Source organism: Hemitrygon akajei, chromosome 17 (assembly GCF_048418815.1).
Source record: "Hemitrygon akajei chromosome 17, sHemAka1.3, whole genome shotgun sequence".
NCBI lineage: Eukaryota > Metazoa > Chordata > Chondrichthyes > Myliobatiformes > Dasyatidae > Hemitrygon > Hemitrygon akajei.
In genome coordinates this window covers 55,067,947-55,089,174 of record NC_133140.1, presented here as the reverse complement: position 1 = coordinate 55,089,174, position 21,228 = coordinate 55,067,947, and the positions used below count along the sequence as shown (strand labels likewise).

The following is a 21,228-nucleotide window of genomic DNA, read 5'->3' as shown; positions in this document are numbered from 1 at the left end:
AGTAGAGGATAATCAATTGAAACAGTGATTTCAGAAAGTCACAATTTGGCCACAAAAAAAAACACTTTACAGTGTTTTGAAGTATTTTCAAGAAAATATTGTGAATATACTTGGAGTATTGGTTATGTAGCCAATCCCATAGTAAATGGGATTTTAAGATTGTGTTTGACCACTTAAAACTGCTATAGTCAATTTACTGAAATTTCTGCTGTTATGCTGATAGTGATGATAAAAATTTACATCACACATAGACTATTTTATCCAGGTGCCTGGTGGGACAAATGGATTTTAGATTAATCCCTCCCAGTTCTTGGTCCATAGCTTAAAGTTTAGGTTTCCTCAAAAAAAGGTTATTTTTTTGAAACTAAAGGTCTCTGCATCCACCCCTTTCCCAGGCATTAAGTTCCAGAACTTCTTTACTCATTGTGAGAAGTGTGTAAACTCCTCTAATTGCTCTAATTCTATCCTATCTCTGGTTCTTGGTGGTCATCCAAAGTGGGTCTTTCCCGTGGATAACATTACATGTCAATCATTGTCCTAAGAAACAACTTTGTAAATATTCTTTGCATGTTTTATGCTACGATCACATCTTTCCCATTGTGTAGTGACCAGAATTGCAAGTGTAAACAGATGTGAAAACAGTGGTGATTCATACAGTTTTCAGTTGAGTTTGTTACATGGACAAGTAAATGTATGCACAGGTGCTATGAAAGACTTAATTGCAGTATCAGAGATATTTTGGTTGTTTTAGATGTGTGGATATGTAAATAGTTCTGTGATTATGTTAATTGAGCTTGTCAGAGGCTGCCGGGGCAGTGTGTCTCAAAGGGCTGGAAGGACCTACTCCATACTGTATCACTCAATAAATAATAAACATGTAAACACACCTATTTTTACGCAGCACAAGTGGGCTTGACTTTGCATAAACGTGTGCACATTTAAAGCCACCAGGCAGTATATGTAGATAAACTGAAATGTATTCTTCATTTCATGTCTCATCTTTCTCCAGATTCACTCATTCCCTATGCCACCCCTTCCATTTAATCACCCTTAATATCCCTGTTCCAAACAGCCATTTGTCTCTACCCTAATCTTGTCTCACCTCTTCGTTTCTACATCCCTTGCCTTCACCTATCTCTGGTTAACAGCTACGATCAGGCCATTCTCTTGCTGGGTCATGATGCTCCACCTTTATTCATTGCCTCCATCTGCAACTACCTGAAGTCTGTGGCCTGGTGCAGACAACCCTGAGCCTCCTACAAAAATATCATTCAACCAAATCTGTCTCATGTCAGTGGGTCACAGTTGTCTGATGCTGTCTGGGAGGGTTGATAATCATGCCGCATGATTTTCTGGCTTTTATTTTTAAACACATCTGTCACTTTGTTAACCAACTGCTTTAAACCCTGTCAATGAAACTATTCAATACCCCTTCAAGAAGAAAACTCTTCATTTTATTCATACATTGCCCATCCCTTCTCAAGACTGCATTAATTTCAGCTGTGAAGTTGCTACCTCCTAGAAGATATTATCCTTGTATATTCATGCTTAGGTAATTAAACATCTCAACTGTAAAACATTACTCAAACTATTTGTAATTGTACAGTAAAAATAAGTTTTCTAAAAAAAAATTAATAACTCAGCTTGATTTTTTTCTTAATCGTCTTGTCAAGAATTCTCAATCATTTGAATGTGGATATTGATCCTAGGTCTCATCTGCTTGGCATAATAATAATCCTCAGCATTATTGGATAAAGTGATGGAGTTCCATGGCAAATGCATTTGCGTGTACTATTTGATTCTTCAAAGATGTTTTGAGAGTTCATCCTATGCTTAAAGAGAAGACTGCCACTATAATCTGCTCATTTTGCGCGTTTTCTTGTGAATCCTTTTGCTTTAAAACTGAACATCAATAATACCACTTTCTCATTTCACCAACCATCCATGTTTAGCAAATTATTGATTGCTGCACTCAGTTGGAAATGCTGCTTGAAGATTGTGCAGTATGCAACCTCAAAGCAAGTTCAGGGTTTTGATCCAGTGTTAATGTTAAAGTAACAATATATTTTCAAGTGAGGATTGTGTGTGTTTCCATCAATTAGCACTTGGAATCAATGGTAGAGGTTGATTTGTTTAAGACATGCTGTCAGAGTTTCTGATTACTGCATGCGGGCTTTGTTTGAATTTCATGATGGATGAAGGGTAGTGTGTTCATTTCAAGATAATAAACACTGCTTATTTTAGTATTAAGGCTACATCTCATATCCGGTCAGAACACTTATCAACTTCCTGTTTTCTTTATTTTTGCAGACATTTCAACTGCAGCTTCTTTCTCCAAGTAATAACATAATTCCAGCACGAAATGCAGGAGCTGTCACACAGGTCATTAAAGTGCTCAATCCGCAGAAGGTACACAAGTTCTCCAAGAGTTTTTATTAAAAAAAAATTAAAAAAAAAATTGCTGCCTTCCAAGTGTAACCTGAGCTGACATGATTCAGCAAACTTCTGAAAATGCTAGATACAGACAGAAAATGCAGGTTAGGCAGTATATGGAGAACGAACTAGTCAACATTTCAGTTTAATGTCCCTTTGCGAGAACAGTGGAAAATGGGTGGCAAGAACAAAGGGGATGTCTAAATATAGGTCTAAATATAAACCAAGTGAAGATTAACAACAGATTGGTGCTGACTAAGAAGGTGTTGAAGCCATGTTTTTTGTCTGTTGATCTGTTTGAAAGAAAGCAGAGGGGAAAAGATATAAAAATTAAGTATGAATACCAAGTGTATCAGTTTCTGTAAATCTGACATGAAAGAAAACGTTGGGAAAGCCAGGACAGGCACCTGTTTCAGAACTGACCAGGCAGGGATGGAGAAGTAAAATACTGCAGCAATCTGAAACAATTAACAAAATATTTTTAATGCATTTTGACTGGTAAATGTAATTCAGAGTAAGCATTGATAGTTGAATTGAAGATAAAACTGTAAATGGGCTAGGAGATAGGAATGTTTTGTATCACATTGGCAGAATTTGATTCCCAGAAATAATCAAGATTGGGTTTACTGCAGCATTCAATGTAAATGAAAATTTAACTCTAGTATTAGCTACAGAGAATGGTGCAAATACTGCCCTCCTGTGTTTTAAAAACATCCTGAGGAATCAATGTTGGCTTTGGCTCAGATGGTGGTGCTCTTGCCTAGCTCATAAGTTCGAAGCTGCAATATTTTGCTGAGGCATCCTAACAATATTTAACAATTCTGACATGCCACAATGTAGATGTACTTTGCTGATTTGGAAGTTTTTATTTTAAAGCTTCCAAATAATTTTTCCAAGAACTGTATGTATAAAAATACAAATCCCATTTTGAATTTCTCTTTCCTATTTAAGTCCTAATTCCCTCTTTTTTTTAGAATATGGCTTTTCTTGAAGCAAGATCTTAAATGTGTCAACTCTGATTAAGGATCTATTTTTCACAATTTCTGTCAAATTTGTGGATCTTTTTCTACTACTTTAAGGCTGTGGACAACACTGGCATGTTGCAGTTATCAACCATTTCTAATTGCATTTTGCACACAGTGGTACTCTCCCTGCTTACAAAGCTATTCTGAAGAATCTAAGTATTTACAGCAGGGTAATAATGCCTCAATCACAATAGGTAGCCATTGGAAGTCCCCAATCAGTATTTGTTACAGATTTTTAAAAAATTGTTGGAGGAGCGAAGCAGGTCTTGCAGGTAAATGTGGAGGTAACTGGACAGTTGCTAATGTTTTAGGCTGAGACCCTTCAAGTCAAGTCACTTTTATTGTCATTTTGACCATAACTTGACCTTCATGTCTTGATCCAAAAATCAGTAGTCTATTTCCCTCCACAGGTGTTGTTATCTGACCTGTTGAGCTCTTCCAGCAGATTATTTTTGTTCCAACTACCAGTATCTGCAATCTGTCTCCTTTGTTACAGATAACCTGGGTGCCTGTGGTAATTTATCTTGTCTAAAAGTCGCCAAACCTCATTGTTCAATTTTGCACTTGGTCCTTTTGGTAATTAATCACCCTCTGGGTTGCTGATGCAGTGCCTGTCACTACTACTTAGTTCATAACATGTCTGGTAATCCTGGTCAATTTTGTCTTTTATAGCAACAACTCCGTATGAGAATCAAGATTACGTACAACCTCAATGGATCACCAGTGCAAGATTTAGCAGAAGTAAATAACTTCCCTCCTCAATCATGGCAGTGATTCTTAATTTTTTTTTGTTTTTGGAAGGCAACACCCCTCTTTTCAACCAGTGGATTTTAGTAAATCATTGGGAAGATTGTATCCTGAGTGTGCCTACATGCACATCTTAATGTTTGGAATGTGGGATGCAAAAATAATGACCAATTATGAAGAACATCTGCCTACAATTGCTATTCCTTTTTCAAAACATGTCCATGTTAGTCTCTATCAACATCGTGCTCATCAATGGAGTATCAACTCATGGTATGCACTACACATTGTTTCTGCTTTACCCTACTGATCTTTGCAGAACTTGGAACAATTACACAGGAGTTGTGATCCAGTCAGTGCTACCCTAGAGTCAGTAAGAGTTCAGCAGCTTTACAAGATTTCAGAGTCAAGATATCAAGAAACCTTTGTTTATTTTTTTGTCATTAATACTTTGGGAATTGCATTAGAGAGCATTATAAATTGATTATAGGTCCTGTACTGTAATGATTTTCTTTGGAATGGTTCTTTTATAAAATGTTCAATGTATTTTTGCCCTTTTAGTACTTACTAGTTGAACAGTAAAAATTGGATGATGACACTCAACCAAAAATGCACTTGTACAAGTTGTCCCCAAGTTACGGTAGGGTTCTGTTCCTGTGAATTGTTCGTAACCTGAACAGTTCTCAAGTCGCCATTGCAGCCACCAGCTCCCAGGCAACAGAAGATGCCTGCAATCCCACAGCAACCAGCAAATCCATACTGTCAGTCTCCCAAGCACTCATTCTTATGAATGGGCTGTTTATAGTCTAGGTAGGATCAGTAGTGGGAGGATTGCTGTTGCTCAGTAACTTGATTCATTTTCTTGATATTTTTCATAATGAGCACTAAATGTGTGTGATATTCCAATTAGTGGTAAACAATGAATCTGAAGTGAATATTATTCTCCTGATATGAAAAACAGTACTTTTTTCAAAAAAGTAATAGCTTAAAGTAATACTCATAAAGTAGATAATTTGATTTGCACAGAGATGGTAAATTTTTTCACCTTTTTGAACTGGAATTTTGATTGATAATTCCTCTTGTTGGAAGTTGATTATTTTTGTCAACAGATATACCTTAGCCAACAAACATTTCAACCTCCTCAAAGTCTGCTTCATTTAAATTCAAATGACAAAGTTTTGTGTTTCTTGGACAACTTTATGTATATATCATGAAATGCCATTGTGTTGGTATTGTGTAACAATTATTTTGGAGTAATTGACTTCAAAGATGGCAAAAACAATTTGGATATTTTAATTGTTATTTGTTAATTGATATCCCACAAATCCTAATCCTCAAATCCTTTGAAAATGAATTTGATTGGGTTTTCAATTTCATGGACTTGCAGAATGGTTTTTGGTATATTTGCAAATAGATGCATTGACTAAATGTAATAAAACAATTGGGTTTCAGTAATAAATTTAGAATATTTTGTAATGGCTCTCTAAATGAGTTATTGCAATTTCAAGTCTTTACCCCAAAAGATAACAAGTATTAAAGCAAAATGCTTAATAAACAAAAATCATGACCTTGCTTTTGGTGTGAAATTTAAACTGGCTTAACATTAGTTTAATAAATGTTTAATTAACTAAACAGAACAGGTCACCTGCTCTGAAAATGTTACTTCTGCCTGCCATTTTATTTGATCTTTTGTTTGGTAGGGTGGGGTTTGGTAGGCAAAAATGGTTATTTATTTTATATCAGAAACTTTGGATAGTTTTTGACAAATCCTGAATGTATTTGAGCAGTTGATGGTATATCTACTTGATGCTCTTATCCTTGATGCCTGCATCCATAAAGTGTAACTATTTCAGTAAATGTTCGAGCAAGGATGAGTTAAAGTTTTTAAATTTAGCTTGCCATAAAAGATGAAAGTTGTTCTTGGTTGTCAGAGGATTAATATGTAACTGTTTTGCACATAGTGTATACAAGCTACAGTATGTTTTTGTAAGCACAATATGAAATGATCATTCAGCAAATTGGTTACTCTGGTAAATGAAGAATTATCACTACAGTCTAGTTCCTTCACATAAAACCCAGTAATTAACAGAATTAGAGTGGTTTCTCTGCTGTTAATCCAGTTGAGTACGTGAAATCATAATGTTTTCCACTTATTCATTTTGATCAAAAGTCTAAAAAAATGTGTAAATTGCTGGGTATGCCTTATTTAACACAATTGTATTTAGATATTTGTGCCAGAGCATTGATTGCAGGATATTGCTTACCTGTTCGTAATTATGGATTGTTACTATCTCCATGTTTCATTTCCATGTTAATTAACAGTTTGAGCTGATTTCTTTAGTTCAGTACCATAATTAAATAGGTGTGCCTACGCCATCTGCATTTTAAAAATATGTATAACTTTCTAAAAAAGGAATAAATCAATATTTTAACAGGCCATTAGTAAATTCATAATATTTAATAACCAATGGGGCACTGTAAATTTGCATTTATAAAAATACATGAAATAGTTTATGTAATTAATATGGTAAACTATCCATTGTCCATTGATTTCAGTTAATCTGATGGAAATGGTAGTAATTGATTTGCCCTTATATAATTGCTACTGTGGAAGAAAAATAATTAGGCAAAGAAGTATGTAGTAACTTAATAAATTCACTTCCCTCCCCCCAAGTTGGTTGATTAATTTTTGTTTTGGGCTCTTAGAAGTCTAGCTATGGTTGAAGGGCTTTCCATTAAGATTTCAGCAATGACCTTATTATGGATATTTACAGCATGCTGGCAGTTATGTTAAATATTGATTACAAATACTTCAGCACTTTTTAGTAATTTCTAGTTTATTGTAGAGCAGAGTATTAAAATAAAGCCTAAAGTCGAACTAAAAATTTGCTTTAGCTGGAAATTAAATAGAAAATATGGGAAATATTCAGCTGATTGAGCAGGAGATGGGAAATAGTTAACTTTTTAGAGCTGTGATCTATCATAACTCCTGATTAAGGTCATTGATCTGAAAAAATGTTTGGTTATACTATCATTTAATTGTTTTCTGTTTGGCAGGGTCCACACCAAGGATATTAATGTCATGTTTTCAAATCTTTTATTTTTGTATAGTTTTGATAGTCCAGATATTTTTGTACTACTCAGTGTAGCATATCTTTCTTCATCATTTGATGATATGCTGGAACCTTCACTGTCATATGTTAATGAGCATCTGTCAGGAATAGTTAAATAACTGAGTTTGTTCATCGTGAATTTGTGTGCTTTTGGTCATTTTGCTTTAGTCCTACCTGATTGGTCAACTGAAAGTGAATCAGAAATTGAACATGTAGTCCACTCCAACAATTTTTATATCATTAACAAAGTTATTGATTATCCTTGAACAGAAAACATGACATCTTATCCAAATTGGAATTGTTTAAAATAATGCTGTCTGGATATGATTATAATTTGTTTTGAATTGTAGGTAAACCAACAAGAAACATGTACATTAAAAAAATCAATACATTCCTACAAAGCAAAGCCACTAAACTGTTAATCTTTTTCAAATTATTATGCTATTATTCAAATTCATCATTGCAAATGTTTTTAAAAATCATGGTGGTTTGAGGCTCTAAGCACTGGCAGGTGTAAATATTCAAATGAGTGAAAAGGAGATGTGAGCACTCCCATGCTGTTGTATAGAGACTTTCATATGAATGTATTCTAGAAATGCATAGTGTCTAATAATATTTGGGGGGCAATTTAATTAAATATTTGTATTATTGAAGTCTGCTGGTGAATTTTTAAAAATGAAATAGGTGGATAAGATTGAGAAAGCAGACATTTTGACTACTGATTAAATTCACTTCGTACACTGTGCAATAAAGTCAAAAATGTGGGTCAGCAAGTTTTAAGGTTTTATGTTGATCTACTAACATCTGTTTTTATTGCTTTGAATCTTTGTGCTGAGAGCAAAAGATTGCTGTTTCTGCACTTGCACCTTTCTGATGCTGTACAGCCTTCATTTTTGAACCCAGAGATTTGCTTTATCACATTAATTTCAAAGCACTATTAGTTCAGCTTTCCTTTTGTTGCTGGATCATGGACAAATGTGTTTTGAGTACTGAAGAGATTTTTTTAAAATCATGGCTTATATTCATAGGTGTAAATGTTCACTTCTATTGTGGGACTGCTTTATTAAGTTCTATGGTTGCATTCAAGAATTGTGAATTGGGTTAAGTATTAGTTAATATACATGAATTAATAGTTCTTAGAGTCTTACATTATCTGCCAGCACCTTAATTACTACCAGTAGTTCATCTCCTTAAGTTGATTAAAAAGGCTAAATCAGTGCAGAAAATTTATTTCACAAAGATGATTCCTCAATGGAGACAATTTCATGCAATAGACTTTGCTAACGTGCTACATATTTGGCTTGGGAAGAAGTTTTGTTTTGATGTGTAACATACCCAAATCTGAGAATTGTGCAAATTGGTATTCCTTCTAGTGGGTGTATCTTTTCTTTCTAAATAAAGAAAATATGGTTGTCAGGTTTATGGAGGAGTGTGCTCCATTGGCCTGCTATTCTTTCCTAGAGAAAAATTTCAGTAGCATTATAAATACTGAGGGGTAAATGTTTAGGGAAGCTGTGTTTGGGGATAAAAGTTGCCTTGATCTGAAACAATGTATAAAATACAGGTAAGAGTTGTCTAACTTTGGGAATTGTTTGAACTATTACAATCTAATCCATACCTCTTAAACTGTCAGGATGCATGAATTAATGTGTAAATAGCCTTATATTTGATTTCAATTACCTGATGCATTACTGCAAATTTTACTGGTGAAACTGAGCCTGCAGTTTTGAAAGCTGGAATTCCATTCTTTAAGATTGCTTTGTTACTGTACCATATGATACGGAGACAGAGGGAACTAGGTCTTCAAATGCATCAAACTTTTTCACTTTTTCCATTTCATAAGATGTGCCTCGCCTGTGATTCTTTATCCTTAACTATATTGTAAGTTTTATGAAATACGTCTATCATTGGGAAAATAAACGATTACTACAAGCTTATTTTTGAGATATTGTACAAAATGATGTCCATTGATCTTGAAGTGAATGGGACATAAAAGTAACTGGGTCATTTTAGATTTGTATGTTTTGTCTTTTGGGTTGCAAAAATTGATCATTGACTAATAAAATAAATGGAAAAGTCCATAGTTAATTTTTCCAGTGTTTTATTACTAGGATGTTGATTAGAGAGCATTGTTACAATTTCAGTATTTCATTTGTTGGTTTTATGTTAAAGTTTAGAACCTTGCACTGTGACTTCTTCAGTTGCCTTTAATTCATGGTCTTTCCCATTATGTATTTTATAATCTAACACTTGAGTTGAAAAATACTAAGAGTTAATTTTAGGTCTTTGCATTTCTATTTATTGGATGTTTCATATATGGGAGTAAATCTGCTGTGATGGCCATTTGGAAAAACAATATGATGAACATTTAACAAGTCAGGCAGCTTCAATGGGAAAAGTAACTGTTTAAATTAAGGGCCTTTGATAATTATTGGGAAAGTTTTAAGTTGCAAGAAGAGAGTGAATAGAACAATTTCTGTTTTCTTCCAAAACTGTTATGAACAGGCGAAGACCACATCATGAACACGGAATGCAGTAGATTAAATTGGAAGTACAAATTTGTTTTACCTTGAATAGCAGTTCTGGTTAGAGATGAGCTAAAACAGCAGGTGTTTGTTCATTTTTCTCATCTAACAATTGGGTTTTAAAGCAATTACAAAGTGAAATTGAAAGGTAAAGTAATATCTATAAGAGATTTCCCAGGAAGTTTAGTGGTACCATCTTCTGGCTCTTTGCCAAACTGTAGTCATTTCAGAGTTATTTTCCCTTGACTCATTCAAGATGCTCATACAGCTTGCTGGCTCTTAAGTGCTTAAATTTGTTGGATGACTTTTTCTGTTCTTCACTCATGATGACTATCATCAGCTATTCTGGAAAAAAAATCCTTCTGATAGCTCCTTTGTGATTTTAAAATCTATCATCAATATTTAAACATATTCCTATCATTGTCTTCCAACAATCATTAAAACTTGCCCGTTCAAAGTTACTTGAAACAGATATTTTTTTTGGATTAAAATGGCTTATTCTCTGTGTTATTCATGTGTTAAGGTTAGTACAGCTTTTTTCTCTGCATAATCTGCAGATCTGTTCTGGGATTCTTTGTGATTTTTATAAATGACCTGGATGAGGAAGTGGAGGGATGGTTTAGTAAATTTACTGATGACACAAAGGTTGGAGGCATTATGGATAATGTGGAGGGCTGTTAGAGGATACAGTGGGATATTGATAGCTTGGGATTCCCTTAATACTCAACACTAATTTCCTACTCCTGGTTTTTATTTTCTTTATTGCTCCAATATCCCTTATCTTTGAGAATGTATTTTGGGCCTGATCTTTAAATGCTGTCTAAAGTTTACTTTTGAAGGGCCTTGGGATATTGTTCACATTACAAAAGTAAAGACAAATTTTCTTCAGCTTCAGAAGTGCTATACTAGACTTATTTATGACTGGATCTTAGTGTGAACAGTACTAACTGATAGAATGCAGTAATGTCAGAGGAAGCAGAACTTGGCTGAGTACTACAGAAAATAGGACTAGATCATCCTGCATCCTGCCTGTTGCAGATGGAAGGCAGACAAGATAGTCATTCAGAAGCTTGTACCCTGATATACACTTCTGCTGGCACGAGGTCTTGAGGCCCTCAACTAGAACATTTTAAGTATCGAGAATGCATCTAATTAATCAGTTAAACTTTAAAGTGCTAGCAAATGGTTAACATTAACCAACATAAATAAAGTACATGCATCCATTTTATCTTTTCCCAGAGAATGAGTGACATTATACAAATGACTAGTGTCATAATTCTTTTCCAAACAATCTAGATGTTCAATTGTTCAGTCAGATGTCAAGTGCACCTGACCCCTTAGCAAGTCACTGTGCTGGCTTCTGATTATTGGCACGCTTCAGGCTTCCGTATTCAACCATGTGCTGAACTCTTGAGACCTGAGTAGCAAACTGCAGCTGGCCAGAAAGAAACCAGTTACCAACTGCAGATGACCAAGAAGAAAGTTACTAAAGGTAAGCTTGATACAAAGCAACAGCAAACAGGCTTTTCTCATTCATTTAGGTTAAATAAAATAATATGTATTTTTGTAATACTCATCACATTGTAATTGTCTTAGCCAAGCAGGAAAGCTTGACTTCAGTTAAGATTTGATGGAGAAGGATTTCTATCCAAAGAAAATGGCAAATACATCTTCATACGTAAGCAATTGTGCCAGCTGCTTTCCCACTCCATAATGTGAAATGAATACCACAGTGAAATTCACACACCCACTGGATAGTATAACTAAAAATTAGTTCATGCTTTGCTGCAATTAAATGCTGTATTTCCTTAATACAGAATTATGATAATTCACCTAGATTATGTGCATACATCCTGAATCGATTTGTAGAATTGAGTCAAAATATTCAAAGGCCATCCAATACGGAGTTTATCTTAGAATGTATTTCACCACTCAAAGCTGACCTAATCTGAATGGTGAAATGCATTTTAAAACAAACTTGATTTATGATCTGTACCTGGAATTCATTTACTTGTCCTTTATTGTATTCCTTGATATGCTTGTCTAATAATCTGTACCAAATTTTCATTGATTTTAGGAGAGATTTCCACGATCTTGTGTATATGTGCGTGTGAAACTAGTACTAATTTCTAGTAAAAATAGCATCAATAATCAAAAATCAATAAAAATATTGATTTTCATTGTCTTTAATTTGGTCAATGTCGTTTAATCATTTATGCAACCTATCTATACACAGAAATCTTTGATCATTAGAAATGTTAATCAAATCTTAAAGGTAAGATTGCTAACATGGAGAAGTTAATGAAAAGTGTTTCTCTACCAATATGATAAAGGAATATGTACACTTCTGTGAAATTGAGAACTGAAGCTTGACTGTTAGGTCAAAAGGAGTATCTACATGACAAAGTATCCAAGAGGACTGCAGTTAATCCTAAGCAGCTCATTATGATGTAAAAACTACAAGGCGATAGACTTTGATCGATTAAGACTTTGACCTATTCTCTGTACCAGTCATCAAATAGCAGTAATTTGTTGCTGTATAAACAAGTCCCAGATCATCCAATCTAGGCCAGACTGATTTCATATGATCATGGGGAGACAACTGATGCATTTTTACTGTCCATAAAGCTAAACTGTCTTTGAGGCATGTTATTCTATAAATAAGCCATATTTAATTATTTACAAGAAATTTAAGTATTTACTATGATTCTATGACTGGTGCTGTGCAATTGCTAGGTAATTACTAAGTTACTTTGTTTTTTAATTGCTTGGGTTGTTCCTTATCATAAGTTGATTAGTATAAAGATCCAAACAAGCTGATGCAAGTTATTTTGAGCTGAATTTCACCCTTGAGTAAAGATTGGTGATAAGCACCCAAATTAAGATGAAAGGCTTGATGCATTCATGTGAAAGCTTATCTCTTCTCAACTGGCTGTGTTTCACCTTCAGCTTTCTCCTAAAAGCATTGATGTATATATTTATCAAAGCATTGATACTAATTTTCCCACTGGCTTTTATATGTCTAATTTTTTCTTTTTATAAAAAATGGTCTTAACTGAAAGCATTCAATGATTGGGCATCACCCTTCAGTATTAATATGGCCTTCTGCCTGTGATTTAAGAAAACTGCTGTTTTATTTTAAATGTATTTGCAAAATAATGTAAAATTATTAAACTCGAATACTGCAAGAACAGATTGTTTGCAGAATTTAAACCAAAAGGTTAGTTTTAAGTTGGTGAGGCTTTTAGCTCAAGTCTCTTGGAATACAATTGCCAATTTTGTAGTCATAATACTCTACCCTAAAATTCAGATTGCAAACCACTTCATCACTATCAAAAATATTATGAACGAAGCTTGGTGTATTTGAGATTTTTTTTATATTTGGAAATAATCAAATGCCTGGAATATTGTCTGTCTTCTGAGAAGCATGCACTTTTGTATACTTAATGCATTGATGAATTTAAAAATAAATACATTTGATGGCCATAGGCTATTGATGTTTTACTGATGAACGCAACTACTTTTTAACCTCTGTTACAATTAAGGATACATGAAGGAGTGTGATGTGCTCTGATAAATTTGCATTTTTAAATAACTCTGGAACTGCTTTATTCAATTATGAGAGGGTATAACATTTTAGATGAAGTGCAAATCTATTAAACATTTTTGTATTGGATTATCTTGTGTTGCTGGAGTCACTCTCAGTCAAGAGTGTTTTTTTTCCATCATATTCCTGAAGGCTTTAACCTATACCTACTGTAGTTGTTTGAATAGTTAGTGGGATGACCAGGAAATTGATGAGAACTGTAATGATGAAATGTCACATGTATGTGGTTAGCTGATCCCTTTTGGGAGATGGTTAATTTCAGAGGATTATATTCTGTTAATGACCTTATCAGTTGACCACAGCATTAAAAAAATTCAAAGCAAGTTTTCAACAAAGTTGTTGAAACGCAGCATGAAATGGACTTAAATTATTCTGCAAGAATTCTGATTATGAAACCAGTTATATAAAAGTTGATTATCCATTGTAAAAGGGGTAAGTTTATTTTGAATTAAAGGTCTCTTTGCTAATAAAGATTTCTTTATCTCATCATCAACATACATCTTATTCCATAAATCAATCAAATGTTTTAGTATAGGAGATTCTTTCTTTTCCCGTATCCATTTAGATTCCCATTTATATATAAAATCTTCTGGTATATTTTCTCCTATTTTATCTAATTCTATTCTAATCCATGCCGGTTTATCTTCATCAAAAAAAGATGCAATAAATCTAAGTTGATTTGCTTTGTAATAATTCTTAAAATTTGGTCATTGTAACCCTCCTACGTCAAATTTCCATGTCAATTTTTCCAACAATATTCTTGACATCTTACCCTTCCAAAGGAATTTCCTCACACATTTATTTAACTCTTGAAAGAACTTCTACGGTAATTGGATTGGTAGTGTTTGGAATAAATATTGTAATCTAGGGAATACATTCATTTTTACAGCATTGACGCTACCTATTAATGTTATTGGTAACATCATCCATTTATCAAGATCCTCTTGAATTTTTTTCAATAATGGCAAATAATTTAGTTTATATATATATAACTGGTTTCACAAAGGGATTAGATATATAGGAGACTGTTTTGAAGGAAGTATATTAATGTCATTTGACCAATTAAAGAATAAATATAAAATATCAAATAACACACTTTTCTGTTATTTCCAATTAAGGGCTTATTTAAGAGATAAACTGGGTCAAACAATGTTATTGCCGAAACCTAATGAAATAGAAACTAATTCATAAAGGAAAAATTAAAAAAATATTTCTGGTATGTATAATTTGATTCAAAAGTAGGCAATTAAACAAGGAATTCATAAGTAAAGACAAAAATGGGAAACTGATTTGAATATTAAAATTGATGAAACAAGTTGGTCAAGATTATGTCTTGACAGTATGACAAATACAATAAATGTTCGACTACGATTAGTACAATATAACTTTTTACATCAAATATATATTACACCACAAAAAATAAATAGATTAAACTCAAACTTATCTGATCAATGTTGGATGTAATCAAGAAATTGGTACTTTTTTACACTCGGTCTTGTTTTAAAATTCAACCTTTTTGGACAAATTTAAGAGTTTTACTGGAACAAATTACTGGAATACAACTTCCACATAATCCAACATTATTTTTACTAGGCGATATTGAAGGGATAAAACCAAAATCCAAATTGAATAAATATCAGAAAGAATTCATAAAAATTGCATTGGCAGTAGCCAAAAAGGCTATTGCAGTTACTTGGAAATTGGATTCATACTTAAGTATAGATCGTTGGAAGAATGAAATTTTTAGCTGCATTCCACTTGAAAAAATTACTTATAATTTAAGAGATAAATATGAAATATTTCTGAAAATTTGGTGCCCTTATTTATAAAAGAGGATTAAATATATAGGTGCTCCAAAGACAAAATTATTGGTTATCTGGGGAAAGAAATAAGTATACATATTAAAGCTATTATGAACTCCATGGAGCATGTGGGGATCTTCTGATATCCAGGTATTCTTTCTTTCTTTCTTTTTTCTTTCTATAGGGATATGTTAGGGGGGAAGGGTTGATAATAAATTTTTTTAAAAAGAATGATTATTAGAAGAATGCAATAAAAAAGGTCTAATTTCTAGTCCTTTACAATGACCAACAAAATTTTCTGAAATCTTGGAAGTTAACTAACTTAAGAAATCACAAGCTCAACTGTATAAATAGTGATGATAAATGATGACAAACTCTAACATTACTGTAGTGTGCCACCGGGAATGGTAAATTGAAGTTGACCAGCTCTATTATAGGAATTAAGCAAATATGGTACTGGGCCTTTTGAAAATAGTACTGCTTTATAGAGTCACAGAAAAGTACAAAACAGAAACAGACCCTTCAGCCCATATAGTCTGTGCCAAACCATTTGAACTGGCTAGTCCGTTGATCTGCACCCAAGCCATAGCCCGCCATACTCCCTGCCATCCATGTACCTATACAAACTTAAATGTTGACATCAGTTCATGCACACTTTGTGCTGGCAGCTCATTCTACACACTCATGACCCTTTGAGTAAAGAAGCTTTTCCTCATGTTCCCCTTAACCCATGACCTCCAGTTGTAGTCTCACTCAACCTCAGTGTGAAAAGGCCTGCTTGCATTTACCCTATCTATACCTCTTAATCGGAAAGTTGGATCTATGGTTGTGGATCTTTGTTTTGGGCGAGCAGCAATCACGTAAGTTATTCCAAGAAGTAGGCTACTAGAGAGAAGATGAGGAAGTAAAGAAATTGAAGATGAGATTCACCTTGGGAGCACTTTTATATCATCCGGAATCTGGGTATTCTGATAAAAAGTTTTGATTTTGCAAATATTTTTATGAAAGATGCTCAGGAACCATGTGACCTCCCTCCTTGGTACAGCATAGATATAAACAGGGCAGTTGGTATCTGATAGGGGTCCGGGTCTGCTACTGTGGGAAATTCTTGTCTTTGTGCTTAACAAATCTAACTTAATTTTATAGATATGAGAAGTGGAGTTAGAATAATGTGTATGAATTTTATCTGCACTTCCAGGAGGTATATAATGAAGTGCATCACAAGACAGGATTTCACAGTAAATCTACATAATTTGCTGGTGATGGATAGTATAGTCTACAAGAGTGTATTCTTGTGTTGCAAGTTTAAATAGAACAAAATAGTGAAAACAGATTTTCGGACAGGCAAATGTGATATAATTCTGCCCAAATACATCAATATTCCTAATTGTATAATACTCAATACATTTAATCCCATTTCAGTTTATAATGATACTCTCATATTTGTCTCAAAAACATTGCAGAATTTTGATAAGTTCAAATGCTCATCTGCTTTCTTCATTTTTTGTGAAAATTATTGATCAGTAATTTGTGAAAATTACTTTATGTAGGAGATTCTTGGCTTCCTGGCTAGATCCATTTCATCTCCTGGTTCCTTCTATTACCAAAAGGATACCAACAATTCTTCAGATGCTTAAAGTGTAAAAGAGGTGAGAGTGGATATCGGACCACTGGAGAGGTAGTAAGGGGGGATGAGGAAATGGCAGAGACACTGAATAAGTATTTTGCATCAGTCTTCACTGAGGAAGGCAATAGCAGTATATTGGAAGTTTCATGTGAAGTTACCATTACTAGGGAGAAAGTTCTGTGAAAACAAAGGTCTGAGGGTAGAAAAGCCACCTGGAGTACACCCCGGGGTTCTGAAAGTGGTGGCTGTAGAGATTGTGGAGGCATTAGTAATAATCTTTCAAGAATCACTAGATTCTGGAGTGGTTCTGGAAGACCGGAAAATTACAAATATCATTCCACTCTTCAAGCGGGAAAGAGGCAGAAGAAAGGAAACTATAGGCCAGTTAGTCTGACCTCAGTGGTTGGGAAGATGTTGGAGTTGATTATTAAGACCATAAGATGTAGGAGCAGAATTGGGCTATCTAGCCCATCGAATCTGCTCTAACATTCAATCATAGCTGATCCTATTTTCCCCCCTCCTCATCTGCAGTTCCCAGCCTCCCGTTAGTCTTTGATGCCATTTTAATCAAGAACCTATCAATCTCTGCCTTAAATACACAAAACGACCTGACCTCCACAGCTGCATGTGGCAATAAATTTCACAAATTCACCACCCTTTGGCAAAAGAAATTAATCTGCATCTGTTTTGAAAGGGATCTATCCTGAGGTTGTGCCCTCTTGTGCTGGACTCCTCCCAACATGGGAAACATCCTTTCCATATCTGCTCTGTCTAGACCTTAAAACATTTGAAAGGTTTCAGTGAGATTTCCCCCCCCCCCCCCCCCCCAAACTTCTAAATTCCTGCGAGTACAAAGCCAGAGCCTTCAAATGTTCCTTGTATGATAACTATCATTCCCGGAATCATCCTTGCGCATAGCCTCTGGACCCTCTCCAGTGCCAGCACATCTTTTCTTAGATGAGCTTAAAACTACACAATACTCAAGGTGAGGCCTCACCAGTGCCTTATAAAGCCTCAGCATCACATCCCTGTTCTTGTACTCAAGACCTCTTGAAATGAAAGCTAACATTGCATTTGCCTTCCATGCCACCGACTTAACCTGCAAGTCAACTTTTAGGAGGACTCTCGAGTCCCTTTGTATCTCAGATTTTTGGATGTTCTGCCCAGTTAGAAAATAGTCAGCACATTTATTTCTATTACCAAAGTGCATCACCATGCATTTTAAAACTTGGTATTTCATTTGCCACTTTCTGGCCCATTCTCCTAATCTGTATATTTTCTTCTACATCCTGCCTGTTTCCTCAACACTACCTGCCCCTCCACCAATCTTCGTATCATCTGCAAACTTGGCAACAAAGCCATCTATTCCATCATCTAAATCATTGATATACAACATACTGAGAACAAAACTGACATAGGAAAGTTGGAATGGAACATGCCAAATAAAACTGTTAATTTCAAGTCTTTGAAGATGGAGAGCTTTCAGATAAGGTCTGAGTGTATCCATTCAAGTTAGCAATGAAGGGGCATTAAAAATGTCTGGTCCCTGGATGATCAAAATGATTGAGAATAAAATCCAGCAAGATAAAAGAAGTCAAATGACAAATGTTAAGTTGTTAACATCAATCCCAGACCCATCAAATGTTTCTTGTATGATAACCCTTTCATTTTTGGAATCATCCTTGTGAACCTCCTCTGGACTTTCTCCAATGCCAAAACATCTTTTCTAAGATGAGGGGCCCAAAAACTTTACAATACTCAAGGTGAGGCCTCACCAGTGCCTTATAAAGCCTCAGCATCACATCCTTGTTCTTGTATTCTAGACCTCTTGAAATGAACACTAACATGGCAGTTGCCTTCCTCACCACGACTCAGCCTACAAGTTAATCTTCAGGGTGTTCTTCGCAAGGACTCCCAAGTCCCTTTGCAACTCAGATTTTTGGATTTTCTCCCCTTTTAGAAAATAGTCCATACATTTATTTCTACTACCAAAGTGCATGACCATGCATTTTCCAACATTGTATTTCATTTGCCATTTTCTTGCCAACCTGTCTAAGTCCTTCTGCATCCTACCTGTTTCTTCAACACTACCTGCCCCTCCACCAATTTTCATATTATCTGTAAACATGGCAACAAAGCCATCTACTCCATCATCTAAATCAGCTGCATGTGGCAACAAATTCCACAAATTCACCATCCTTTGGCTAAAGGAATTTCTCTGCATCTCTGTCTTGAATGGGCACCCCTCTATTCTAAGACTGTGCCCTCTTGTCCTAGGCTCTCCCAACATGGGAAATATCCTTTCCACATCTGCTCTGTCCAGTCCTCTCAACATTTGAAAGGTTTCAATGAGATCCCCCGTCATCCTTCTAAATTCCAACGAGTACAGTCCCAGAGACATCAAACGATCCTCGTATGATAACCCTTTCATTCCTGGTATCATCCTTGTGAACCTCCTCTGGACCCTCTCCAATGTCAGCACATCTCTTCTAATATGAAAAGCCCAAAACTGTTTACAATACTCAAGGTGAGGCCTCACCAGCGCCTTATAAAGACTCAGCATCACATCCCTGTTCTTGTACTCAAGACCTCTTGAAATGAATGCTAACATTGCATTTGCCTTCCTCACCACCAACTCAGCCTGCAAGTTAACCTTTAGGGTGTACTGCACAAGGACCCCCATGTCCCTTTCCATCTCAGATTTTTGAATTTTCTCCCCATTTAGAAAATAGTCCGCACATTTATTTCTACTACCAGAGTGCATGACCATGCATTTTCCAACATTATATTTCATTTGCCACTTTCTTACCCATTCTCCTAATCTGTATAAGTCCTTCTGCATCCTAGCTGTTTCCTCAACATTACCTGACCCTCCACCAATCTTTGTATCATCTGCAAACTTGGCAACAAAGCCATCTATTTCATCATCTAAATCATTTATATACAGCATAAAAAGAAGTGGTCCCAACACTGACCCCTGCGGAACACCACTAGTCACTGGCAGTCAACCAGAAAAGGATCCTTTTATTCCCACTCGCTGCCTCCTACCAATCAGCCAATGCTCTAACCATGTGAGTAATACCATGGGCTCTTAACTTGGTAAGCAGCCTTGGGTGTGGCACCTCTTGTCAAAGACCTTTTGAAAATCCAAATATGCAACATCCACTGCATCCCCATTATCTATCCTACTTGTAATCTCCAGAAAGAATTCCAACAGGTTCGTCAAGCAGGATTTCCCCTGAAGGAAACCATGCTGACTTAGTTACTATCTTGTCCTGGGTCACCAGGTACTCCATCAATTACCTCATCCTTAATAATTGACTCTGACACTTTCCCAACCACTGAGGTCAGGCTAACTGGTCTTTCTTTCCTTTCTGCTGCCTTCCTCCTTTCTTAAAGAGTGGAGTTTTGAGGATGAGGTCTCAGAGTACTTGGAAGCACATGAAAAAGTAGGCTGTAGTCAGCATGGTTTCTGTTGGAATTCTTTAAAGAAATAACAAGCAGAATAGACAAAGGAGAATTGGTTGATGTGTGTATTTGGATTTTCAGAAGGCCTTTGACAAGGTACCATGCATGAGGCTGCTTAGCAAGCTAAGACTCCATGGTATTACAGGAAGATTCTAGCATGGATTAAACAGTGGCTGATTGACAGAAGGCAAATAGTGGGAATAAAGGGAGCCTTTTCTGGTTGGCTTCTGGTGTTCCACAGGGGTCTGTACTGAGACAGATTCTTTTCTCATTCTATGTTAATGATTTGGATGATGGAATTGAATTTTACAAAATTTGTAGATGGTACGGAGATGAATGGAGGGTCAGGTTGCTTTGAGGAAGCAGAGAGACCTAGACAGATAAGGAGAAAAGGAAATGAAGTGGCAGATGGAAAACAGTGTTGGCAAGTGTATGGTTATGCACTTTGGTAGAAGTGAAAGGGTTGAGTATTTTCTAGATGGAGAGAAAATACAAAAGAACTGAGGTGCAAATGGTCTTGGGAGTCCTTGTGCAGGATTAACCTAAAAGGTTAATTTGCATGTGGAGTCTGGTAAGGAAGGCATATGCGATGTTAGCATTCATCTCAAGAAGACTAGAATATAAAAGCAAGGATGTAATGTTAAGACAAAAAAAAACACTGGTGAGGCCTCACTTGGAGTATTGTGAGTAGTTTTGAGCCCCTTATCTTCGAAAGGATGTTCTGAAATTGGAGAGAGTTCAATAAAGGTTCATGAAAATGATCCCACGTTTGAACGGCTTGTCATATAAAGAACATTTGATGGCTCTGGGCCTGTATTTACTGGAATTCAGGAGAATGAGGGGTGACCTAATTGAAACCTATTGAATGGTATGGTGAAAGGGCT

The 21,228-nt window shown here is 35.4% G+C and overlaps 1 protein-coding gene across 2 annotated transcripts in view; it reads left to right on the top strand.

The window, feature by feature from the left end:
- Window positions 1–13,352, top strand: part of ap1g1 (adaptor related protein complex 1 subunit gamma 1) — an 88,935-nt gene extending 75,583 nt beyond the window's left edge. For both annotated transcript variants that reach the window (XM_073070160.1, XM_073070159.1), the window contains exons 22-23: window positions 2,311–2,409; window positions 4,131–13,352. In XM_073070160.1, the coding sequence (XP_072926261.1) occupies window positions 2,311–2,409; window positions 4,131–4,232 (201 nt within the window). In that variant the 3' untranslated portion in view covers window positions 4,233–13,352. The remainder of the gene's footprint in view (window positions 1–2,310; window positions 2,410–4,130) is intronic.
- The last annotated feature ends 7,876 nt before the right edge of the window (window positions 13,353–21,228 follow it).